This window comes from Aythya ferina (assembly GCF_964211825.1).
Source record: "Aythya ferina genome assembly, chromosome: 2".
Lineage (NCBI taxonomy): Eukaryota > Metazoa > Chordata > Aves > Anseriformes > Anatidae > Aythya > Aythya ferina.
In genome coordinates, this window is record NC_140297.1 from 47,202,294 (window position 1) to 47,228,835 (window position 26,542).

At 42.8% G+C, this 26,542-nt stretch overlaps 1 protein-coding gene across 12 annotated transcripts in view; it reads left to right on the forward strand.

Moving 5' to 3' along the window:
• Positions 1-26,542, forward strand: part of TRAK1 (trafficking kinesin protein 1) — a 137,374-nt gene that overhangs the window by 4,835 nt on the left and 105,997 nt on the right. For 3 of the 12 annotated variants that reach the window (XM_084510756.1, XM_084510758.1, XM_084510757.1), the window contains exon 1: positions 26,147-26,289. The exons of 1 other annotated variant lie outside the window; for it this stretch is intronic. In XM_084510756.1, the coding sequence (XP_084366882.1) occupies positions 26,204-26,289 (86 nt within the window). In that variant the 5' untranslated portion in view covers positions 26,147-26,203. Of the gene's footprint in view, positions 1-1,206; positions 1,369-12,049; positions 12,247-24,799; positions 25,027-26,144; positions 26,290-26,542 lie in introns of those variants that run through there. 8 more of the 12 variants (XM_084510765.1, XM_084510766.1, XM_084510751.1 and 5 more) reach the window with 6 other exon arrangements.

Consider the following 26,542-nt stretch of genomic DNA (forward strand, 5'->3'; position numbering starts at 1 on the left):
TGATGTTACATGTCATAACCAGTGGCCTGCTGCTGCTTGAAGGGCGGCTCTGCCCCTTGCTTGCAACCACACACCCTTTCTCTTGTGCATCCTCTGACACTCATCTGACTGTGTTGTTAGCTGTTTCAGAAATCTATCAGAAAGCTATCCTTAACTCCTTCTGATTTAGCTCACTCATGAGCTAACCCTAGGGTCACATGTACAGGTGACCAGATAGAAAAAGCAACACAGTATGCAACTGAGGGTGGAAGGTGGAAGGGACCAGCCTTTTAGATGATATATAAGCATTACATTTCCTAGCAGTAACATGAAGTTGCTATTTTAGGAATGAGTTAGATGAGACTTCTGAGATGACATAAGAGTGCTGTGCTACCAAAGGGATGGGCTTGCTCCTCCCAGACACAGTTTCAACTCTTCCTTTATACTCACTCCTGATACTGTTATGACCTTAGGGTGAATTTACTTGGTTCACTCATCTGGCTGAAGACAGACAAAGAAAAAAAAAAATCATTATTCTGTCAAGTCTGTAGCCTGAATCACTCACTGAGGAATCGGCAGCAGCAGAGGCAGCCCCCAGGAAGCCCAGGAGCGTGCGGTTCTTCCACAGAGGTGGAGAAGAGCAGGCTGCCCATGGGTTGACTTATGTCCCACCTAACTGCACCCACCAACAACCCCGGGGGGCTGCTGTGAGGGTCATTGGGTCATTTCTGATGGGTTGTTCAGGATCAGACCTTGGATCCGTTTGTACCTATTTGAGGTTAACATGCATCCTATGGTTCCTGAATCCTGTCACCAACACGGCTGCAATGCTATTGTGAGAGGTTTCCCTCACTGATGAACAAAACCTCCTCCGACAAACAGTCCAGTGAACCACAGAAGCATCAGGATGTTCCTTCCTCTGTTTTTCTATGCTTTATGACCAGACCCACCAGGCACCCAGACCAAAGCTCTTCTCAGTAGCCGTGCCAGCAAGCAGCCTCACCCTTCGGGGCCACAGCGGGGGGAGCACACAGCACCCCAACACCCCACAGGGACACAGCCATACGCCCAAGACCCCTCTCCCTGCTCCCCTCACAACCCCTCACACCACCCAGCGGGGGCTCCCCACCCCACAAGCCGTCTCTCCCCGCAAAGGGCCGCCCCGAAATGGCCGCCGGGGGGCCGCGCTGCGGCTGTGGCCGCCCCCTAGCTGCCCGCCCCCGGCCGGCACGGCTCAGCGCGGGCCCCGAGCCGCTCCGGGGAGCCGAGGCAGCGCCGGTGGGGAACCGGGAGGGCTCATGAGGCGCTGCGGGGTCGAGGGCGAACCACCACCAGCACCACCACCATCAGCAGCAGTAACATCAGCGGCTACCGGGGGCTCGGAGCGGGGTGAGCGAGCGGGGAGGCCGAGCAACGCGGAATGGAGCCGAACGGGGGTCGGGGATGGTCGGGGGTCCGGGGGGAGATGTGCGTGTGGCGCTGCCTTCGTGGCAGGGTTGTCCCTGCAGCCCGCTCCGAGGGGTGAAGGTGCTGGGCAGGGCGAGCATCGGCGGTGAAATGGGGCCTGTGGGTTATATATGGGTAAGGGGCTGCCCCAAGCCGGGGGGGGGACCCCGCTCGCAGGGACGTACTCCAGGAGTCCCCTCTAAGTCCCCTCTAAACGCTAACGTGGCTTTCTTAGCGGTGAGGATTAGGATTAGGGGTGTCTCTCGGAGGTATGCCTCTGTGTGAAAGGACCGGAGCATCCCATTGTATTTTTCAGGGAGCCCGAGGTCTCGCTGTCTGCTTTGCTTTGCAACTGACCGCTTTGAGCGTAGCGCTCAGAGAAGCTTATTTTGGGGTAGAATTGGCAAACAGAAGGAAAAGTCCGAAAAATGGAGCATCTGTTACAGGGTGGGAGTCCAGGCTTCTTTGTACGAAGTCTGATGAGAGGACGCTGTCCTGGAATCCATAACCTTATTTGAACCTGGCAGTCCGCTGAGATTAAATCAGGGCCGTAATGGTTTTTGCAAGCAGGAAAGCAACAATAAAAAGAAACAAAACAGAAACCCCAGCGGTTCCAACGACCGGTCTGTACGCGTGATTTGCTGTTGTGTTGTAGTTTCACGTTCTGTGACCGAGGCCCTTGCTTCTGTCCATACGGGAACTGAACCCCCTGTAAGTCCAGTTGTGTCTGGCGGGGCTCTGCTGGAGCCTCCACGAGAAGTGTGTTGTGTTCCCCCACCCCAGGAGCCACATCCATGAAGCTTTGCCTTCTCTGAGGCGCTCTAACCTGTTTTAATTGAGCCAGAGCAACCCGTGCTGACAACAGATAAGGATCATTTTGGCAGCACATACGAAAATTATATTAAACCGTGATTACAGTCATTATTCTTCTGCTTTCCGGCGAGCGTCATTATGGGGGGAGGAAAAACAGAAGCATAAAGTTCCTAATGGAAGTCAAGAGTTTTCAGTGTTTAGTGGGAGCCAGTGCGTTAGGAGAAGATCAGACAGCTGTGTATGTGGATAGAATTTAAATTTCTGCTGAAGTAAAACAAAAGTTTCTGTCAGCTGCGTGAATGGACTCCCACTTGACAGTGGAATTAACTGCATGGCGGATGACAGCCGTAGGGTCTGTCTGGATGTAGGGCAAAAAAAAAAACAGCCAAGCAACCTACAAAAATCTTCAGCTTGTAACTGAGCCTGGAGTCTGATCTTGAGCACTAGTTAGAGCACAAACATTAAGGATGTATTAACATGACTTGGCACACATATAAATAAATATGTGTGGTGCTCCATGTTTGATCCATATATGGGTAAAATCCCAGTGAAATCTGAGGTTGTTGCTACAACCCTTGATCATCTGACTAGTTTAATCCAGAGTCCTGAGCAGCGAAGCAGTACCGGCATGTGATCTGCAAGTTTTGCCATGCATATCGGTGGATGTTAACTGGGTACTTTATCAGCTTGTGCAATGCAGATGGGAGCTGGTGCAATTGCCTGCAGCAGGGAGCAAGTTCAGATGGGAAAAAATTTGCCTGGAATGGTTTAGAGCTCCTGCCGGCAGGTTCCTGGTGCTCCTCTCTGCTGCAGCCCATACCTGAGCTCCTTGCTGCTTTGCATGTTCTCTCCTGGAACAGATGATCAGCTGCTTCCATCGAAGCAATTTGATCCCAGCCTTTCCATGTCCTCTGAGGATTTTGAGTTCTGAACTGTTCTAGCCAATCTATGCTGGGACAGAAGAATGAGCTTTGAATCATACAATCAGAGCAGGCTAAATGTTTTAGATGTATGCTTGATCAATACTAGTGTTTCTTCTTGTTATCACTGTATAAGTATGAAACTGACACTGGGAAGCTTCAACATTTTTCCTAGTACATCTGCCATGGTAATAATTTCATGCAATATTTATTTATATTTAATAGCTTGGTAGAAAGCGTTCTCAGAATGAGTGCTGTTGAGGTAGCATCTGCAATATCTAAAGGCAAGAGGTTAAAAAGAAAGCTCTCACTCTTTCTAAAAGCTGTACCCATTTTTCTTAATGATTTCCTATGTTTGTTAAAAATCTCCCTGTGAGGTGGGAGGTAATAAAGGGGAAAGCAATGTATGAGTTATATATATTGTTTGTTTGCTTGCCTGCTTTTTATAAGTCTATATCTTTCCCAAAATAATTTTTGATTTCCAGGATTGGGGTGGTTTAGTGCTCTTGCTACTAGCATCAGTAGCATTTGTGTGACATCGGTTGTTTCGTGTTGCCTGGATGTTGGACGTTGTGTGTGGTACTCAAGTCACGGTTAGTGGCGTGTTTCCTGTTAGTTTGCGGAAATGCAAAGAATGTGATTTGCTTCCAGTTGTGAAAGAAATAAAGACTGTTCAGTTTACAAAAAGATAGTGCCTCCTCTAGTAAGTCTCCAGTATTAGTCTGGGTGCTTCTTTGGTGTCGCTTCTTGAATAATCCCCTCCTAATTCTTGCAAAACCACCTGTTGCTCTCCTGTGCTGTGTGTTTTCATAACACTTCCACATTAATGCAAGAACAGATAGACCAGTATGATACGAGACGTCCTGGGATCTCGACTGTGGGAATGGGAGCTGTGTGTGAGCCTGCTGCTCAGAGAGCTTAGTGATGCCGTCAAGATCATGATTAAGGAATAAATGCGCTTAATTTGCTTGTAAGATGACCAGAGGCATAGCGGCATCTTCCTGGGTGCTGGTTGTGTCGTTCCTTGTTTCTGCTGTGAATGAGACTTTCTTGTGCTGTGTGGGAGCTGTTACAAGGAATAGATTCCAGCCTGTACACCCAGCGGCTTTCAGAGCTGATGTAAAAATGTAACAAGGCGGAGAAATGCTTTCTGGTTACTAAATAACAGCCACTGCATCTGTGTTGTAGACAGCTCAGTGTTGGAAACTTTGTAATTCCGGAACTGTAAAACTGGTTTGAGCTCTGCTGTGCCTGTGCAGTGAAGGTATGTATTTCTGAGTCATGTTTGTACCATAAAAGCTCCATGAGCAATGCCACCGCCTCCTTGGAATGCTGCACTTGTGCAGAGGGCTCGCTTTTGTGGATTCAGCTGTGGGATCAGGGCTGTGGGGAGAGAAGAATCTGGAGAACTGACTTCCTCGTGATGTAGGGCCCTGTAAGGGACCTGTTGGCGTCTGTCTCAAAGCCTTCCTGCTTCCCCTGGTTTGATGGATCTAGCTTTGTGAGTTTACAAACACTCTTAATTTTACTCTGTAGTGAATAATGTGATGTCACCTAAAAGAATTTCAGGAGTTTGCTGTTAATACTTTTTGTCTAAAACTGTCCTTTATTTGAACTTTGGTTCATCAATAGTTCTCTTTATAGTGGAGCCTATTGATTACAGCGCAAAAAGTCATGCCGGATAGTCATCCTGCTTATGGGTGTCCGGCTAAGAGGCTTATCGATAGCACAAACAGATTAGCTCAGAGATACCTCTTAAATTCGATTATGCTGGCAGATTTGCTCTAGATGAATCAGTTAGTGGCTCTACTGGGTTCAATTCTTGCCTTCGTTGGGCTTCTCTGGGCAGGGTTGTTGGCTAACCTTGCAATCCATTAGATGCTGTAAACCCAATTGATGCTGTGACTCTTATGTTTCCTTCTTTTTTCTTTTTTTTTTTTTTTTTTTTTTTTCTTTTTTTTTTTTTTAAAGTTCTCTGATGTCTATTGGAGCCCTGTTGTTTTTGCTTGCATTTTCAGCAGAACTTAAGAGCATTGTAGGAGTCAGAGAAATGGAAGGAAGGAAATGTGAGAAGAGCTCTGCTTAAAAGCTCTTGAAAAGTTTTGTTATTGGCTTGTTTTGACATAAGACCATGTGGCTGCCCAGCAGAGCAAATTTTCCTCTGGCTGCAGATTCCCTCTTCTACCCCCTCTGTATGACAGTGTTGGGAAGCAACTCTGCAATTTAATTGAGGACTGTTTTTAAGGTTGTTTTTTATTTTGATTGTCCATCTGATTTGACCCAATCCTTTGGGCAGCCGAGCACCTCTTAGTAGTGAGGCAAAGGAAGCAATTGGAGTAAGTGGCTGAAGCTGTGGTGCCAGGTGGAAAAGCCTTCAGTGAACGTAAGCTGATTGTGAAACTGCTGTGCTCTGAGCTCTGGTGTAACCCAAACCAGTTGCATGTTGGTAGATAAGATATTAATGTTGATACTGAGGCTGACCGTAGCCTACCGGCTATTTGTGTGCTTATGGAATAGTCTTGGCTCCCAACACCTGTATGAGCAGAAGAGGGAAATACTGAGTAGTTAAAGTTTTTAGATTATACCTGTACATTTGTCTTTGTGGTACAGAAAGAGAATGTCCTTAAAAAAAGAAATTTGAGTATTTTCATTTCACTAACTTTCAGCTCAGTCTGCATTTCTGAGTACTCTTCCCTGAGCAAGATGCCCACAAATTACAGCTTCTGTTGTGAATAATGCAATCCTCAAAATTTCATGTGTAAAATATGTGGTTTTAAATTTATAAAGTAATACAGAATAATTTGTAAAAAGAACATTTTCTTTCTGTCTTCTTAGTTTATTTGTTCATAGCAGACTTCTTTGGAAAGGCTGTCTTTTTTAAAAACTCATCCAAAATCAGTAGAGTTTTTTTTGTTTGTTTGTTTTGTTTTGTTTTGTTTTTGTTTTGTAACATCAGCAGGTAAATATTACTCTACATAGGACCTTAAGACCAGAAAGAACTAGTAGGTGATACAGTTTGATTATGGAAACTATGAATACATGGCTCCATCCTGAAGTGTTTCGGCCCATGCGTAACAGTCTAGGAGGATCTTATGGGAGACATCATCAAAGGCCTTACTGAATTCAAGGTAGATAACATCCACTGCTCTCTCCTCATCTTAGGAGAAGCTCATTTCATTCTTATCAAGTTGGTCAAGCGTGACCTCCCCTTGCTGAGTGTATGTTGACTACTACTAAGGACTTGCTTGTTGTTCATGTGCTTGGAAATGGTTCCCAGGATCGGCTGCTCCTCACCCTCCTGGGATTGAGGTGAGGCTGGCCAGTCCGTAATTCCCTGTGTCTTCCTCCTTGCTGCTTTTGAAGACTGGAGTGACATTTGCCCAATGTCCTCAGTTGCCACGATTGATCAAAGACTGTCAAGAGTGGCCTTGCAGTGACACCTGCCAGCTCCCTCAGCGTGTGTGGGTGCATCCCTTCAGGACCCATGGTCTCAGGTATCTCCAGTTTAGTTAGGTGGTCTCAAACCTCTTAACCCTTTTACACCAAGGATAAGTGTGTGTCCAAGATGCTTGCTCCAAACTTTCCTCCTGTTCTCTGGAGCCTGGGATTTCTGAAGGCCAGTCTTGCTGGTAAAGACAGACAAAGAAAGCATTGAATCCCTAAGCCATTCAGCAGCGGGCCCACTTTTCCTGTTTTTCCTTAATCGCTTTCCTTCCTTTTGCTTATTTACCTACAGAAACCCTTATTGTTACCTTTGACATCTCTTGCAAGACACAGTTCTTGGTGCACTTTGTGCTCCTTACCCTGTCCCTGCATACTTGGGCAGTGTTTCTGCAGTCCTCCCAAGTTATCTGTCCTTGTTTCTTCCTTTTTTTTGTGTTTGAGTTTGATCCATCTTCATGATGGGATTATTTTTTTTCTTTTTTGGGGAGGAAAGAGGTAGTGATGTTTGTTTTACTTTGTTGGTGATTTGTTTGTTTGTTTTTTTGTCTGACTAGTTAGAGTCATACTGGCCTTACAGAAGGAGCTGCGTCTTGCCTTTCCTAAGCTGAGGGAAGTTTTCTGCTCATGGATTTCTGAGAAATGTTGTAACGTGAAAAGCAGTCCTGAAAAAGCTCTTCAAAGAATATGTAGAAACAGAAGGGGGATGCAAAGAATGTCAAAGATGATTAGACTTAAAGAAACTGTTAGTGTTAGTATTTTTCTTTTCTTTTTTTTTTTTTTTTTTTTTTTCTGCATCTAGTTTCCCACCTATCTTAGAGTAGTTAAAGGAAAAACCTAAGAACCACGCCCTATGTAATAATTCCAGTGCTTGAAATTGAAACATGGAGAAACTGCTTATCATCAGTTTTCAGTACAGTTTATAATAATGCCCAGTTGATTTGTCCTGTTCTGTAATAGAAGCCAAAGGTTAGAAAAATGTTCATGCAATAGAAACATTTGTATCCTACAAGGAAAGAATTGGAACTGTGGGTACGTGGAAGTAATCACATGCACCTCTTGGAGGCATAAGGAGGTTACTGTAAGTTGCAGTCAATCGATGCCCTTCTGTGTTCCATATTCACATAGTTGCATATCCTCCTGTTTAAAGGCAGGTGCTGCTAATGTCATACTGGACTTTAATTTCATGTAAGTCAGGACTTTCTGTGAATTTTGGTCATAGTAGCCATAATTTGGTGTCTTAGAGAATACTGAGGTGCAGTTCTTTGGAGAGAAGTTTTTTTTTTTTTTTTTTTTTTTTTTTTTTTTATATGTCCTCTTGTTACTCATTGACCATTGCTTGCAGGTAATGGAGACCTTTTCACTTACTGTTTGTGGAAATGGAGCTTATGTTACCTAGAAGCCCAGTTTAACTATCAGATACTGCACGTGTGTGTGCTTTGGGGGAGGAGGCACCTTCCCCTCCTCCTCAGTACGCAGAAGCCTTGCAGTTCAGATCCATAAAAACACAGTGCCCCGGTGCTTCCTGTAAAGTGAGCAGAACTGGATGACATTGGGATAATGTCAAAGTCCTTAGGCTGCTTTTTGTTTGTTTTAAACCTCTCTTGAATGGGATTTCTTTCCCTGCAGCTATTGCTGATCACAGTAGTTGTATTTCAGAGAATGTATGGGCTGTTGATGTAGGGGGGTGAGGAGGAAATCAATCTCTGATATTACAGCCTCTTCTGGATTTTATTCTGTAGTAAAATAATCACAGATTGCACTGCTTCCAGAAAGAGAGGGTAGACCTCTGTTTTATAGTGGTAATACTATGGTAATGATCATTTCCAAGAACTTATGGGCAGGATGGAGATCAGTGTTTACCAAAAACATTACCTGTGAGGCTTTGATCCTGTAATGAATTCTGCAAACCTGCATGTGTGAAGGTCACGGTGAGATCGGTGCCTTTACAGCCGTATTTCCTGAGCGTTATGTAATCTTGTCAGGTGGTAGAGAAGCATTTATGGTTTGATCCGGTGGCTTGTGCTTGACCTGAGAGCCATAAATTTCTGGTATAAAGCAATCTGAACTGAAAACACTTCTTCTGGTTGTTTGCAATGTGTATAACCTGTGATTAGTTCTGTGTTTTACTCTAGCATTGTAATCCATAACGGTTTTCTCAAAAATCTTATTTTGCAGGCTATTCTGTGCTGCTAGAATAGAAAGGCTGAGAGGGGTGAGATGCTGCGTGCACCTGGCAGAACACAACCTTGTCCCGAAGTCTAAAGCGCTTTCTAAAAGCAGTGCTGTTGGATATATGTTATGCTGTCACTTTTTCTGTAGAGAACATTAAGCTCTCTGATGCAGTCCCTTGTACTGCTTTTATCTGCTCAATGAGATTTCATTTAGGAGCTGTTGCAGACTCCAGGCAAATGCAGCTTCCTTAAATACTCTGCCCTTTTCATTCCAAAAGCTACAAAACATTCAGCATAAGCTTCTGATGAGTGGAGTTTGTTTAAGTTCTCACAGGTCATCACAGTTGGTCTTCTCGCACTGTGCCAAGGATGATGGGGTCAGTGTGATCAAAGCACTTGACCAAAGTCCTTCAGAAATCGCTGCCAGTACTAGAACTAAATCCAGTCCTGGGGCATCTCTGTTAGAAGCCTGTCAGCCACTTGGATCAGCAGGTTGGCGTGCCCCTTCTGGTGTTAGCTGCTCGGGATCTCATAGGGCAGAGTATTTGAGCCAAGCAGTTTCCTCAAGAGGCATGAGAGCTACACCTACCTTCATTTTATTTTTTAACACTACTAACTACTAAGGTTGGTAGTATGTATTACAAAATCCTCCTACAGTGGGAAGAACTCCAGGTGGGCCAGGCCCTTCTTGGGAGAGTGCACAATTTGTTTGAGGAATTGAAGTATGTTTTATAAAAGCTTTACATATTTACATGTCTGGCAGGTAGGTTGATTGGAGTAAGGCAGTGGTTTTATTACAGTAGTGATTTTAGTGAAACATGTATGTTTTTTGCCTTCAGAAAAGCTGATGGACTAGTGTGGGTATTGCTCTGAAGAAGGTTGACATTAAGGGCAGGAGGCTGGGATTTTCGCAGGCTTGGAGCTCAGCACATTCAGGACAGGGTGCCATCTCACTTTGCTCACTGACTGTTGTAGTTAAGTCAGTCTCGTAGCTTCTTTAGCCTGATTACCTGTCCCCTCCAGAAGTAAACACTGCACCCATTTTGTACTATTTATCAGCTTTCAGAGGATACCTACTACATATTGACGTAAAGGAAGAAAAATGGCCCATTTTGTTGTAAATGTCTCCCTGAAGTGATACACTACCTAGGAGGAAAGAGAGGAGAAAAATAACATTTTTGACTTGAAGTGTCTGGACAGAATTTTGTTTTGTTTTGTTCATGGGGATATTGCTTTTTTTTTTTTTTTAAACACTAAAATTTAGATAACTGCTCTTGTGGAGTTAGTAGTGTGTTAAAACCTGAGATCTTTGGGTGTAAATTGAAAGATCAGAACCACGTATGGTTTGAAGGGAATAAACAGAATCAATGATTCATGGCAGACTCCTAACTCCAATGAAAAGCTTCTGAGTCCTGGTGGAGCAGGCAGGTTGATACCACTACACTTCAGGTATGGGTGCTGAATATATTTCCTGAAAACTGAGTGGATTTCTTAAAGTCAATATTCATTTTTTTATTATAATCTTACTTCATTCAGTGAGGAATATTTGGACTCTTATTCCTCCTCCCAAATTATTGTTGAAGATACCTTATGGCAGAAAATGCATCTTAATGGTAAACAATTAAATGTGGTCTTAAAATGTTTTTTGTTTTGTTTTTAAATCCCCAAATAGTATGAATACAGTATTTTGGTGTATATGAACATTTGGAGTAAGAATTAAGAACTGGAATCAATTTCATGTATTTACTAATGGAAAAGTGATTATTTTAATAAAAAAATTACCTGACTTGTTACCAGGTAGGCAGAAGTTGCAATTCAGGTGGACAAAAAATGGTTCTTATTGTTCGTTAAATTCAATTTTTCCTTTAAAGACAAAACAAAACCCTTGGGGTTAAAGCTGACCCTTCTTCCTTTCTACAAACTGGCCAGGTGCATTATTCCTTGGGTTTGTAGGTCTAACACAGCTGCTCTACCAGCACACGCAAATTCAACAAGAACAAAATGTCTCTGGGCTCCTAGGCTGCCAGTCAGTTTCTTAGCTTCAGTTTCATATGACTCCTGGATTCACCTAGGTAAATGGAAAAAGAAACCTTGGTCTCCTTATCTTCGGAAGATGCCATTGCCGTCAAGCCCCGGGTAAAAGTTTATGTAGGTTCTGTGAATTCTGGCTCTAGTTACTCACCTGGTGGTTTCCCTCAGTCCTGCAGTGCCCCAGGTAAGCTCGTGCAGCTGTTACTGAAAATACTGACGGTCTGAGTCCCTCCAAGGATTGCTGCTCTCTCGGCACTGAAGCTTAGAAGACAGCATTACCACGCCAATATTTGAAAACCCTCAAAGCTTCATACAGAAGTGGGCAAGTGACTTCCCAGAACTGGTAACAAGTAAAGCCAGGAGTGGTTTAGTGGTTTGTCTCTTAAGAACGTGGTTTCCTGATGCTACTGAAGCTGCAGAAGCGGGCAGCCTTTCTTCCCCATCCACACCCCTGCCATACACACAGGTTCCTGTATGGCCTTGCTGTGTGCCAGCTCAGAGGGCTGATTGAGGTGAAAACCCCTTCAGACCAGCCTCTGCAAGGCCTTTTCCTGACCTCCTCCCCTCGCTTTCAACCAGCTTTCATTCCCGTTCATGCTGAGCTGGAGCAGTGCAAGTACCGAGGTTTGTCTGAGGAAAAAGGAGTGATGGAATATTTGGTTTAGGGATAGGTGTGTGGTAGGGTGAAGGTGTGCTTTTAGAGGACAGACGATGCTAACAGGAACTCAGGGTGGCTGGGAAGCACCTACAACAAATTGTATCTGTGCAGACATGATATTTTTTTATTTATCACCAGTTTGTGTCCCTGTTTCTCAGTGAGTTAGATGGGTGTTAGAGATGGCACAAAGGCAAGGTAAGGCTGTGCAGGCAATGCCTAGCTGGTTGTGTGGGTTTTTGCTCTCTTTTATTTAAAAAAAAAAAATAAAAAAAAATTAAAAAAATCATTTTAATAACCTTGGTTAGCAGAATTGCCTGGGGAAAATTGAATCCTCTTTCTGTTATGTGAGATAGCAGATTAGCACTAATTACCTCATCAAGAAGGCTGAAGAGGAAATTCCTAAATGCACCTAGCAGCAAGCTTATTGTTTTGATCCTGTGACCAGCAGGAAGAAGTTGATGATAAAGACATGATATAATATTTTAGCAGCAGAAATGAGTAAGAGGAAATAGGAGGGGCTGCCCGGTCAGGGGAACGATTGGCTTGTGGCACGGCTTGTAACAGACACGGGGCCGTGCTCTCCTGTTCAGTTCTCAAACTTTTATCTGAAAAAAGGAAGATAAGCAGGCAGTCGTTGCTATGGGGGTAATAAAATATTTTTTTTGACTTAGCAAACACTCTGACAGAACAGCTATGGAATTGTTATTTCCAGCTCCAGAACTATGGAAGGCGTGGAATTAGAGGGCTTCAGCCCGTTCTTGCGCTGATTTGAATCCTACTGCAGGTAATTAATTCGTTTCTCTTCTGACCAGGACTTGGTGGTTATTGATTGCCTTGGAAACTGTTGTTTGCTTCATGACAGAAAGCTGAGAGTGCAGCGGTGTGGCAACTTGGAACTGAGTGTATGTGAAACTAAAGAGCAGACCTGGGGGTCCTTTTTGTCACTGCTTTGTTCGGTGGTATTATCAGAGTCACTGCTGGAGAGGTGAAAGGACTTTGAGCTCTTGGGATGTCAGAATATTAAAACATGGGATGGTCCTAAAAGGCACTAAGGATATTTGCAAATATCTCCTGTATTCTTATATTTTGTCTCATCTTTACTTTTTTTTTTTTTTTTTTTTTTTTTTTTTTTTTTTTTACCACATAACCGTATTATTTCTCTAGTATTGATCTGGGTGTCAAGTATTGCAGATTTTTGTTTCATCTCCTCTGTTAAGAGGTAAGAGAGAAATGGGCAATCTCTTTTTCTCTGCAGGGAGCCAGTTCATACTTTCTTGGTAGGAACTAGTTACATGGAGGTATTTGAAAGAGAAATTAACTACGTTAAATGGAACTGATAAAATGCCAATAAGGGTCTTATTTAACTCTTAAATAACTGAACAAACCCCAATTTGAATAACAGTTTCCTATATTTCTTTTCTAAATATATTTTTGCAAGATATACTGAGATGATGTTGCCTAGGAGGACTGGTTTCTTATGCCAGATTTTATAATAAACACCTGTTTATATATAATAAACCCTGTGGCAGTCAAAAATTATACTAAACGGTCTTCCCTGTCTAACAGAAGCTTGATAAAGTGCATGTTAAAACTGATGTGAAAAATAGCATTTCTGAACAAGTAGACTGACAGATCTCTTGGAGAAAGATCTTAGTAGGAGTTTACACACTGATAATACAGGCAATGCCTGTCAATTCTGAGAATCAGTGGACAGCCACGTAACTTGGGAATGGTTCCTTGAGTAAAGTCTGGGTTGTGAGGTTGCTGATGACCAATTCATAAAATTATTATTAGTATTTATTTAAATTTTGTCTTTAGGGTTGTCTTTTCTCTTTTGGGAAATGATTGAGGAGGCCAACAAACAAGTCTAGCTGCAACGTGGTGCACCATTTACCCCCTAGAAGGGTAAACCAGGCTCAAATCACAGTGATTATAAGTTGTTACTTGTTGCTTTTCATGTGAAGATCAACCTTAGTGTGCCTGCTGTGAAAAAGGTGGAGAGGGCGTAAGGCATACAGTCACAGGGTATTTGGTTTTGTGGTGTGTGTTTTGGTTTTTAGGTGGGGGAGTGGAATTTGGAAGGGTCCATTACATTACAAGACATGGTGGTTGGATCAAAATGGTTTGGATTTTGGTTTGGGAGCCTGTACTGCTTGTCTGGGCTGTTCTGCCTTTTAATTTGAAATAATAATAATAAAAAAGTCTCACATTGCTATTGCTAGGTACAGTAACACGTCTGGCCAAATATAGTTGGTATCTACAGTACCTCAGCTATGGAGACAGAAGAGTCTGGAATCCTTGCCATGGCAAATGTATCTCTGAATTACAGCCCCTTGGATCTTGCAATATATGGACCCTGTTGAAATGTCAGCAGCTGCTTTCGCATTCGTGGTGCTGACAATATGACCTTCAGGTTAAGAGATCTCCCCTGACATGAGCTCTGCCCAGGGTATGTTTATTTTACTCTGTATGGAGCTTTTGTAGTCAGGCTCTTCCAAGTGACCACAAAGCAAATGAGAGTAGAAACAGCTCTGTTTTCTGCGCTTGCAAATAGCTCTTGGAAGACTTCTGTACTGACACTTGTACTTTTTCATGGTGCCTTGGGGTATGATAATTTGTGGTAAAGTATGTGGGCAACTTAAATGAAAAGAAGGAACGAAAAGGAGCAAATGTATTTCTTGGCAGACCTGACGCCAGCTTTGGAGCAGCTCCTGTTTGCACCTAGGTGGGTGGGTTTGCAAATGTGGGAGTTTGCTCGGGAGATGGTGCAGATAGGAGAGCAGAGTCAGTCTGTCAGCCTGCCTCAGCTCAGTGCTGGTAAAAGCCACTGAGCACAATGGCGTTATCTGGGATATTTTTTCCAAGTTTTGCCTCTTGTCTCCAGACCATGCCCAGCTCAAAAATCAGCACAAAGCTGTAACGTCAGAGTGCTAGCCACTTGTGTTAACTATTGCCTTCATATTTATTTAGGGTGGGGGGATATCAGCTGGCACAGGACTCAGTCATAGTGGAATAGCTGATGATTATTCCATGGTGTGTGCTTCTAGAGTTTGTTACCCTGAGCTAAGTTTAGCCAAGTGACTTTCAGTGGAGCCTGTCACCTCTTTATGTGAGCGCTCAGCTGGTGTGAATCAGACTGCAGCTCTGAATGCTGAGGTTCTGTAGGGTAGGCACTGCCTTGGTAACAAAATTGTGGCTTGGGAGGCCTCTGGACCACTCTGTGGCTACATATGCCTGTGATCTGATCCGATTTATGAGCTTTGTGATTAGTTTATAGTGTTAAAACAGCTCTTGCATCCACCCCCTGTCTTCCACATGCGGAGGAAGGGGCGGTATTTCGGCAGTGCTGTTGGAGACGGATTTTCACAAGGATGGGAACTGAGCCAAACCGGAGTTATTACAGGTTGAGGTAACTGTATCTACCAGTGACTGCACTTCGCAGTTATACAATGTTTGCATTGTGTCTGTCTTTGCCTTAATCACTTGTCTCGTGCCCTGACCTCCTGATTTTTCAGTTTCCTGAGTAACAAGAAGCAAGTTCTATCAAGACAGCTGCTTAATGAGGTCTGCATTAAAATACTTTGGAAGGGAAAAACTATGACGCGTTGTGTGGAAGGGCATAGCATGCAGACGGTCTAGACAGCGTGCCGATTAAGATTCCTGGCATCCTCCAATCGATACCTTGATCCTGTGAGTAGAGGAGAGCTGAGTGCTTCTAAATTGTGTGCAGGTGCTGTCATACTGAATGGAGCAGTGTGACTGCAGTGCACACGGTTACAGTCTGACTGTCTCTTTGAAGAGCAGAAAGGCTAAGCAAACCTAGAAGGGCTCCTTGTTTCTACCTACCTTTTGCCACACAGGGCTTTGGAGCTATAGTGTGCCCTGCTAGGGAGAAGGGGAGAAAGAGCAGGCAAAGGAAACAGAACCTGCACAAAACCATAGTCGTGTCCACTCAGAACCAGTGAGGTTGAGCTGTCTTGGGTAGGAGAACTTTGTTAGTTCTCTGTGCCTTGGGAGATTATGCTTGTTTTGTGAATAGCAGCCTCTCCTGCCACGTTGAAGGACATCAGGTACCTTATTTGTAGTTACTGTATCTGTTACACAACCAACAGCACGGCAACAGACTTCTGAAATGTGTCTGATGTCAAATGTATTTTTAAAGAGCAGTGTAATTCACTGCCGCTGCCAGCCCAGCCCCTTGCCACAGCCAGGGCCAACACTTGTGACACAGCTGTTGCTGCCATGGCACCACTGTTGGCTCCCCAGCTGTGGTTTAAGGTGGGAATGGAGCAGTTTTGCCTTACTTGCACTGTCAGAAATCAGCAACGCGACATACAGACTCCCATGAAGAGCTGGGAGTAGGCAGTTGTGTGTTTCAGGTATTCCTAGGTATTCATGTGCAGCTTGGTATTCATTGAGGCCACATCTTTTGTATCTATGGATGCTCCTCCACTGATGGGATGGTTTGCTTAGTTTCTTGAAATATACTTTTTTATTATTTTTAAATAATAATGAATTCAGAAATAAGAGCGGGTGTGTAGTTTTAATAATTTACCTGTGAGACCTGAGAGGAAAAAATGCTACCTAATATCTAGATCGCAATGGCTCTGAGGGAAGTTAGGGTTTAGGTAGAGGGCTAGTAGAGAAGTAAGGCACAGAAACATGCGTACAGTCATGCATCAGTTGCCACAGCCAAATCAATTACAGTTACTGGGCTGATCTTGTGAGTTAGCCTTTCTCAGACTTCAGTGCTTTATATAAACTAAAAAATAACTTGTTCTGTATTTTCTCTTCTTTGTTGTTCAGTGATGTGAAGAAAATTAAGAATGGTTACCTGCTAAATGGCTCTTAGTTTAAAACGAGCCAATATTGTCGAACAGTGTGGGAATTTGTCTGCTTTTGTGGTTGTTTTGTTTCCCATGAGGGACAGAGGGGGGAAAAAGAATGAAAACTTTGTGTAACGAGGCTGTTAGTGTCACATCTTGGTGCTTTATAGCAGACTGATGAAACGGGCTGTGCTTGGAGCTCTGCATTCAGGCTCTTGTTCCTGTGGCTGCAGAAATGTGCTGAAGTAGCCACCCCTTCGTGCTTTGCCACGGGCTACCCGTGGCTGTGCAACGCTTTGCAGCTCGTATTGGTGGTGGTGCTGGTCAGTTACTGGGCCAGGTCCTGCCTTCTGGGGTGTGCCTGCACGCACTATTAAAAAATAAACCGAGCTCATGCCTGTTGACTGCTGGAAGCTACCAACATTTTTGTGTAGATGACACTAAAGAGGACAGGAGGTAGGCTGACGTGTAATGCAAGTCTCAGGCAGTGCTTCCCCACCCAGATATTGTTTTCCTTGTTCCCACCTTCAAGTCCTCTGTACTGTTTGCTAGCTACACCCCTTAATACTTGGTAATGCCCAGTGCTAACTTGAAGTGAACTAAAACATAGCTCCATTTCCTGAGTTCCTTGCTCTTATGCCTTTTCTGTTTCTTTGAAATGTAACTTCGCTCCTCTGTAAACCAGCTTTTGAACATCTTTAAAAGAAGGCAGGAACAAACGTTTATTTCTAAGTTAACTAAACAAGCTGGAATGGAAGACAGTCATTAGATTATATGGGGTGGAGGAAATGGATGCTGGGACCCTTGGTGATGTGGTTAAGTGCAATTAAAGCGTGTTACGTTTCTAACCCTTGATCACTTGAGACTTGCAGCTATTTCCTTGAGTACCTTCAATTTTTGGCATGCAGAGTGCACTGGTAAGCTCGAGTTTAATCGAAGGAGCATGGAGAAATCCTATGGAGATGGTCACTGCTGAGCTATCTGAAATGTAAGCATTTCCACGTGCTTTCTGTCTTTGTTCATTTGCCAATGCAAATGGAGTTGGGGATGAATGGACACGTCCAACTGTTGAGCCTTTCCGAGCTCTGCCTGGGCTGGGGGCCGGTGTCAGAAACAGCCACATGAGTCTGCTGTGATCGCTGGACCAAGGACACCAGCTGTGCTATTATTAGGGGTTTTAAAGTCTGTGGCAGATGTTCTTAGGCCCTCTTCCAGCCCCCACATATGGTGCAGTGGAGTACATGGAAAAAGAAACGTCTGACAAGGAGTTTTTCCATGCAACAGACAGATAATTTTTTTCCCATGCAGCTGGATGAGATATTTTACATTAACTTGCATGAATCAAAAAGATTTGAAGTATTTAAAGAAGAAAAAAGTGGTTAAATGAGAATACATGTAAATACAAGTGCCTTGTTTGGAAAGTGTGACTTACAGGACTAGCCACAACTCAGGTCCTCAGGTGTGCGTGTTCTGCCATTTGGATGTTTGTTTTCTGATTTCCTTTGACACTGCTGGTGCTGTATCACAGTTTGTATGTGTATAGCAAAAAGCTGCTCCTGCCCTGGTATTGTATATGTAAGTGATGAGGCATAAGATGAAACGTGATACAGGGGAAAGAGTTATTAACAGCTTGAGGATTACAATATGTGGGAAGAACTACCATTATGGTAATACTGCATATAGCAGTGAGAGAAGTTTTTCCTACCACAAAAAAAAAAAAAAAAAAAACAAAAGGAGAGAGAGAGAGAGAGAATGCATGTCTTGTTTTAAATGTGTGATTTGTGTCCCCTCTGGAAGTCAGTTAAGCAGTATAAAGTATCAAGTATCCTGCAAGTGTTAAGTCACAAGCTGCTTTGGTCTTCTATGGACTTCTGATGTGCTCGGGGTTGTCCAAAATGCATAAGTGGAAGGTATCTATGAAGAAGATTCACAACTGACTAAATGGTAAAACAGAGGTACATGAGGAGCTGAAAAATGCCAGGTATTTATAGTGGGTAACAAGTATATCCCTTTATTACTTGTTTTACAGATTTATTATTTTTTTAACAGTGTAAGCACGTTGTTGCTAAGCAGGACAACATAGCTCAGACAATTCCCTGAGCATCATCTTTTCCTCTCTGTCATTAAAGTTGGTTGGTGTTTTTGAGCTGAAACAGCTGAGATGCTGCAAGTGGTATCCTGTGTTAAACATCAGATGCTGTGTTTTCTTCTTTGTGTGTTTTTATTTTTATATGGCCATCTGTCAGCTTCCTAACTCTAATCAGACAGCTCCCTCATACAGGAGCTGTTTTTAGTATAATTAAAGAGAACAGTACCCCAAATAAACAATGTAATGTGGAATTATTTGAGGTGTTTTCATGTTGTTTTTTTTTTTCCATGTATTTTCTCTGGGCATCTTTCTTTTTGAATGTTACAGGCACAGACCATACAATTGATCAGAAAATCTGAATACTCCCTTTCTGTTATTGGCTTATCTAACACCGGGACAAGAATGATGTGAAGCTGAAATCTTGTTGTTGTTGATGTTTTTCTCTTTTAAGTCAGTGAACCAGGCTTTTAGTCAGGTGCTAGGACCCATCTGTAGGTACGTATTTCTGGCAAGAGATTCATCCCTGGTTCCAGCTTGAATGCGATGACCTCTCTTGACTTCCCCATCCCCAGACAGTTAACCTCCCTACTTCCCAGTAATGGTGTTTTATGCCACTGGGGAGACCCAGATGGTTCTTTTACACTGTCTGGTGGGGACAGCCTGTAGAACTACGTGCCTCTGCTTACTGCAGCATGGAGGCCATGAGATGTGATCCCAGAAGTCTTGCTAATGTGGGTGAGTGCTCTTCTGCACATTACCCCCATCAGTTGCAAGCACTACTGTACGTGCACGAAGTGAGCTGGTCTGTGCGCTGGAACCTGCCTGCTAATAGATCAGATGGGTAATGGCAAGGAATCAGCGGCTAGTTGGATAAGATTGTGTCAGTCTATCCAGCCACATAGCTCCCATGAAAAGAACAGTGCCTCCTTAGTGCCTCCAGCACTAAGATCACAGTGCTGGGCCCAGAGAAAATTTAAGAAGATTAGTCATGGCATGTTGCCCTAAGTCTGACTCCTTAATCACAAAGATTTTTTTCCTGAAGATTTCATCGGCAAAACCAGAGAAAATCAGGATCTTGATCAGCTCCAGGGGCTTATTCAGAGTCCTGAAGTCTTGAAGCAAGTGAAGCCATGACGTGCTATCGTGGCTGGTTAGAACGTGGCCTTCCCAGGGAAGAGGTTAGCTGAGCTGTCACTGCTGCACGAGGGGAGGAGATTGTGGTAAATACACTGGTGATTGTTGGACTTTAAAGCAGTTCCTTGGTAGGTGGTGGGCCTTGTTTGACTGGGATCCAGCATTTAAATATCCTCTTACAGTATCAACAACTTTCTGACTGGGAAATAATTGCTGGGATTAAAGTGCTCGAGCTGTGCGCTGAGAGTATTAAGCCCTGGTCCAAGACCTCCTGTCCCCACTGGCTGTGTTCTGAACTTCCAGTTTCCTGTGTGTGAGGTGAGAGGGAAAGGAGAAGAGGATTTGTTATGAATGTGTTTCAGAAATGCATTTTCTCCTTCTCCCCTCCCAAAAAAAGTGCTAGAGGAAGCAGTTACCCATGTCAAATCCTAACTTGGGGGCTCCCTGCAGCTCTGGTGATGCCGTCAGTTGTGCTGGTTCACATACGTCTTCTGGCAGAGCACGCTTCCCTTGCAATGAGTTCAAGCTCAACAGTTGCCAGCTACATTTTAATTTATCTGTGGCTGTGTAATGCTTTAAAGATGTGGATTCTCATGTGGGTGTGTCGTTGTGGGTACATGGATCAGCCCTTCACAGATGAAAGTGTCATCCTCTCACTAAACAGATGTCCTAAATCTATTCTGGGGGAACATAGAGGAGCATTCTAGCCAATTCATGCCCTCTTCAGTCTTCATTAATATATTATAAATACTGTGGGATGATAGCATTAGGGGTGTTTTGCTTTTGAAAGTTCATTTTGTTAACTGACAGAACAATGGATTAATACATACTCCAGCTTGTTGGGTATATTGAAAATGGGCTCTGATTTTTGTATTACTTTTATTTTTTCTCAATAGGCCTGATGCTTCTTTTTGTTGCTGCTGTACAGTACAGACCGTGTTCTTGCTTCAAGTCAGCAATAGGAGGAGAAATTTATGCTCTAAATGAGTGAAGCTCTGAAGGAGCAGATCTCTCACTCTCTCCCTCCTCCTAGGTTAAAATTAGATCTGCTGGTCTGACAGGAAGGGGCTTACTTCTCTTGCTTGTTTTCCAACTGTCGAGCAGAGCCTGTAGTCATGCTGCACAAAGCAGCAGCATTCCTGGATCCTTTTAATGATGTATTGAGAACTTCATTGCCTCCCGATTTAATGAGTACAGTGAGTGTATTCACAACTAACAAGAGCGTGCTCATTAAACAGCAGTAAGTTAACTGTCCTATTCTCTTCTAGCAATCTGATTCATAATTAAATGGTGCCATATCTGAATACAACGCTGGGTTGCCAAACGGAGAGGTTAGATGTTTTGAGAGTATGCCTGGCTAGATAAGATTGTTGGAGTATAAGTAATTTAGCTCAGTTTGCCTCGCTGATATGGCCAGTTTCCTTGGTGGGGGCTTTGTATTTTGTATTTTTCCAACCAAGCAAAACATTTAGATTTAAGCAGTTAGCCAAAGCATTAATTTTAATAGTCTTTTAGTATGTAAAGCTTCCAGTTCTATATTCTGTTGCATTGTACTGTTGCTGTTGTGTAAATCCCAAGTAGCCAGCTGTACTGATTGGAGTTACCAGAGTGGAACTGGGAGCACAACTGGACCCTTAATTGGCATAAGACTGCTGCGTAAACTCAATCTTACAGTCCTGATGGTTAAGTTATGCCATTTAAATACTAAAGAGATTAGCTTGATATTTTGGATTGGCAGATGCAAGTTGGGTGAAGGGTTATGCAGCCCAGAAGCATGCAGAAGCTTGTTCCAATTGTCCTCAGTGGTGTTAAAATAAAAGTAGTAAGTGCCTACAGAAGTTATCTGCACCCAACAGCACGCTTATTTTGATTTTGCATGGAACCAAGGGTGAGAACAAATACCAAATGTGTCTTTGTTCTTAATCTCATTTCTGGTCTGAAGTATTTTGGTCTTCGTAATTAAAAGCACAACTTAACATATTTGGAGGCAGAGGGAATCTGAGGCTGAGGGAGGGATAGCATGCATACTCTGTCTACTTGTCTACTGGCAACCTCCTGACACTGTTTTGGGGGCTCGTAGAGTAATCAGAATGATACCAAGCCAATTCTTATATAGAAACAGCTCACAATCTATTCTGTTTGTGCATTTTTTTTCATTTTCTTTCTTTCTTTTTTTTTTTTTCCAAACTGGCTTCTTAAGAGCCACACAGTCCTTGGTACCTGTTTGCCATATGGAGCAGCAGCTCCCATGAGGATGGAGGCAGATGTACCGAATGCCTAATGCAGCCATCTGCAGCTGCTGCCTCTTACCATGGGCTGTCTGTACTCGCTCCGGTCTGCGTTCCCCAGCCAGTCCCTGCAGCAGGTCCCTGGCATGGATGCCCATCGAAGCCTATTGAACATATGCTGAGTTTTCTAATAAATAATCATTGAAGTTTCCTCCTTTCCTCTTTTCCTTAAGAGCAGTCTTCATTCAGATATGCTGAGCGAGCATCATTGCACTCACCTTTTGCATCAATCCTGTTGACAGTAATGGGAATGGTAAGGTTCCTTTTCAGTGTAAACTTACTGCTTTGTTCATGCTGCTGTGTGTTGCAAAACCTACTCATGAACTGTTTAAAGTAATTCAAAAGAAACAGACCTTTGTACACTCCAGCATATGGAAGAACTTGTTGGGTGTTTTTTTTTTTTTTTTTCTCTTGTGTGTATGCTTTTGTTGTTGTTGTGTTTTACATTTGTTTGTTTAGTACTGTGGTTTAGGATTGCCAGGGCAGAAAATGACTGTTTCAGGAACAAGCTGCTTTTATTTTACTCTTACTTGTGAGGTTGAATTGCTAAGACTTTTTTAATACTACCCCACAAATCTATATTAGAGGAGGAGGAGGGAAGTGGAAACAGTTTCCATATTACAGTGCTCCCTTCTGTTTTTGCAAAATCTTTCTAAATTCATCCCAAGCTTTGTATGCGTTGCAGTTTACGATTTTCTTACGGTAGCCATATAACTTACTTTATACTTTTGATATTAAGACAGTCTACTACTGTGCCCATTTGCTCAGAGAATCTGTTTGCTGGCTATGCTGGGCATCTGGAAAGCTGATAAACGTTCTCAGTGTTCTGGTTCATAATAATAATTTATGCTGCCTACGAACAGAGTTTTCAGAGAAGCTGAAGAGGAAGGATACTTGCTTGTGTGGGTGTGAAATGGCTGTGTAGGGGATATTCTTCCTTCAAAAATGGTGTTTGTTTTTTTCTGTAAGCTGTCTTGGCACATCTGTTTAGTTTGGATCTTTATACCTACCGTACCAGATAACAGTTAGTACAAAGTATGAGCTTTTGTTACCTTGCATTAGTAAAAACAACACTAATTCTCTTCCTCAATCTCTCTTTAGGTTATTTAGAAAAGACAATGACCTTTTTCTTCCTCGCCACCAAGCACAAATAGTACTGGAAGTTATATTACATATTTATCAGATAAAATTGTTTAGAAAGGTTGAGTTGAAATACACTGCAGGTAAAGGAAATCAAAAAAGCTTGCGCTTTGCACGCAGGGCTTATTATGAGTTGGTCCATAGCAAATAGGCTATTGAAGAAGAGATGTGCCAGGCTGTAGATTTGGCAACGCTGCAAAGGTAGTTGAATTAACCTGTGAAGCTGACAGTCCTCTGAGGATAGGCAGTGAGTGGATGGATGGTGTGGGTCATGCAGTCCTGGACTGTTCTGCTGTGGTGGCATCATGTTTTATGGATAGGCAGGAGGCATCTAGTTATGCCTTGAGGCTTTGAAGGTTTTATCAGCAGGATGACCTTTCTTTATGAAAGATTGTGGTGTATAAGCAGCACCAAATAATCATTTGATTGTTGCTGATAAAGGCCCCGTGTTTATATTTTTGCAAAATCTGGGGTAATGCTCAGGTATCCAAATCTGTCTCCTGCTGTTCTTCCTTTCATTGTTATCTATTTGTCTTCCCATCCTTCAGGAGTAGAGGGGATCTCACTGGATGTACAGCACATACATTAAGTAGAATGTGCTTTGGGATTTCTACATGCCTTTTTGTTATTGTGAATCAGGGGAAACAAAAAGAGGGGGTGGTCTTTCAGAAACGATTTACCCAGGTACTATACATCAGTGTCTTCGTGGAAACAACTTTTTTCCCAGTGGAAGTTGGCGTTCCCGGTTCCTTTATTTAACAGCAAATTAATTATTTAAAGATGCGTGGAGTGCCTCTACAGTGCGAGGTGTCCTGATTTGGCAATTCACATCACAATTGCATAAGCACTTTTCCATGGAGCTGCTCAAAATCCATAGAAAGTAATGGCTTGTATTTCAGAATAAAAGCTGCCAAATACTAAACCTTCTATAATTTACTTGGATTTACTGACTATTTAACAATGACACAGTCTGGCAAAGGATAAATAGTCTTATTGTCTGTTCGTTGTTGATTATAGTGTAGGCAAATCTTCCTGCTGTTAAAGATGGATGGGCAAGACAGATGGAAGATGGCAATTACATACACTCGCTGGAAAATCTGGAAAAATGCATTGCTTGAAAAATTCTTAATTCCCAGAAAAAAAAAGAAGTCAATTTCATAACTGAAAAATGAACGAAAATGAACAACTGATTTTTACAAGATACTTCTTTTACCAGGATTTTAGGGAATTGTGGAAGTAAATTCCAGCTTGCAGACAAAGGGTACGAACAGGAAATCCTTCTTCTGTCTTCTGCATAGTGGTGAAAGGAGAACGTTTTACTCTGAAACTTAAGCCTTTAAATTCCATTTCCATTCCCATTCCCTGAACACTGAAATGCTGCATTTGTACGTTGCTGTGTATACTGAAAAAAATAAATAATATCCCTAACAGTGGAATTCACTCCTAATAACTTGGGGGTGGGAAGATGTTTTCTTTGAAACAGAAGCAGGTACAATAATTGCCTCAGATCCTGGGTTGTATGAAATATTTTCACTTGTTATTACTTTAAATATTGTTATTTCACTATTGGGCTTAAATCTTATTTCTCCCATTGCAGGTGTTTGTGTGCAAACTTAAGATGAAATTCAGAAATGCAGATGAGAGCAGGGCTACATTTGCAAATTTAAACTACCTAATGAAATCCACCGCTCACCATATGGTGAATTTCAGTCTGCTGTAATCCCAGCCTGATACTCATAACAGTCCTTGTGCTTTAATATGTGAAAACTGCATGAGTCAGGGCTGTCGTCAAGCAGGAAGCGGTGGTGTGAAAAGGCACTGGGAATATCTGCAGCTCCACTGAGGAAGCAAACGATGGCTTATATATCTCAAAGGCTGGACTTTGTCCAGGCATATGGTTATGCTCAGTCATGAACTGGAGAATAATGAAGTGATTGAATGTAAATCAGTCTGAAAACATGCAAGAGAGTAAAGGATTTCTATAGAAAGAAGACAGCCTGAAATGAGGAATCTTCTTTTGGATTGGAGTTGGGCTGTCAGCGATCAGACGTTTGATGTAGTAGGAAGCACTGGAAGTAACCATCAATGTAAGTGTGAGCCTTTTGAATAATTGCAGTTGATTTTTTTTTATTATTTTTTAAGAATCTGGGTTGTTAGACAAGATAGGGAAGATAATTTCAAGAAGCAGGATCAGATGAGAAATGCTTAAAATTGGATTATCCTTTTTTTTTTTTTTTTTCTTTTTGACTGAAGGGGTATCTGTTTTGAAGAAGTTTTTGCTGGGAGGGAGTAGCATTCCATAGCTACAGTGATTCAAATGTTTGTCAGTGGTGTGGACTTTCCCTTGGAGGATGAAATTTATGCACCCTTTGTTTAGAAACAGAGAACTGGATCAGTCCACAGAGAGCTGCTGCTGTGAGAAGAGGTGGCTGCAACTGCAAACTTGTCCTGGGTGCGAGGAGACAGGAGGCGGTCTGAGAAGAACAATTGGGATCTGTCTTGCAAGAGAAATTAGGAAATAAAATTTCTTATTCCTCAAGAAAACTACTGAGCAATTCTTTCCAAATTCTTCACCCTCAGAATTTGCTGAAGGGACCGTGCACTAAATAAAAATGCCATTTAGGGGAGGGTAGAATTTGTGACTGTCTGTGTCTTTTAGGAACATAAATTCAACAAAACGGGGCTTAATTTGTGGGAGTAGTTGTGTGACTGCCAGATGAGCTCATAGCTCTGTTTGTCTATCAGTGTGTCGAGACTTGCAGCAGAAAGCCTAAGCCTTTTGAAATGAAAGCATTTTAAAGTGCTGCTGTATTTTTTTTTTTCCTTGTAAATAAGTCTCACTACTTTTTGTGAAAACTTTGGCAACATTTTGTGGTGCTTTCATGACAGTATATTTGTTTTTCCTTTTTATGCTTGAGGAGAAGCTTTGCTAACCTGTATTTCCTTCAGCGGTTGTTTGCTTGCAGTTGTCTATGCAGCTGTGTGCTGAAACTAAAAGATTTGGATGTAGTTAAAAATGTTGCTGATGCAAAAGGTATTCCGAAGATCAAGGTTTTCATGTAGCAGGCTGAAGAGAGAAGTAGTCTGACCCTTTCTCTTTGACTCAGTTTGGTAGCTTGTGCAACTGCTCAGCCAAGAGAGGGCGAGGAAACTTGTGCGGGAGCCAAAGTTACAATAGCATTCAAATGACCTTACAGCATCAAGAGCTCTTCGTGTGGGGGAAACACAAATAGAAGCGACACTTAAAGCGAGTCTGCTAGCCAAATGGTGAAATTCTGGAGGGGGGAAGCAGGCTCAAGAAAGGAAGAATGCTTTGCAGATGACCAAGAGCAAAAAGAGCTGCCAACCAGGTACAGTGCCGGCTGCTGCGGGGTTGCGATTCCCTGCTTGTGAACTTCATAGGGCTTAACTTTGAGTGCAGTTCGTATGTTGTATGTGTGCAGAGGCATTGCTAGTCACGTTTTGAATCATCTCAGACAAAGAGAGGGAACATGGCAAATGCTGCTGTAGTGCTTTTAGGATTGCCTTACTCTGCAGTTTAGTTCAGTGTTGTTTTTCAGCTGTTGCGTTGCCTGGCCACTTTCTCAGGGAGTGCTGAGCCGA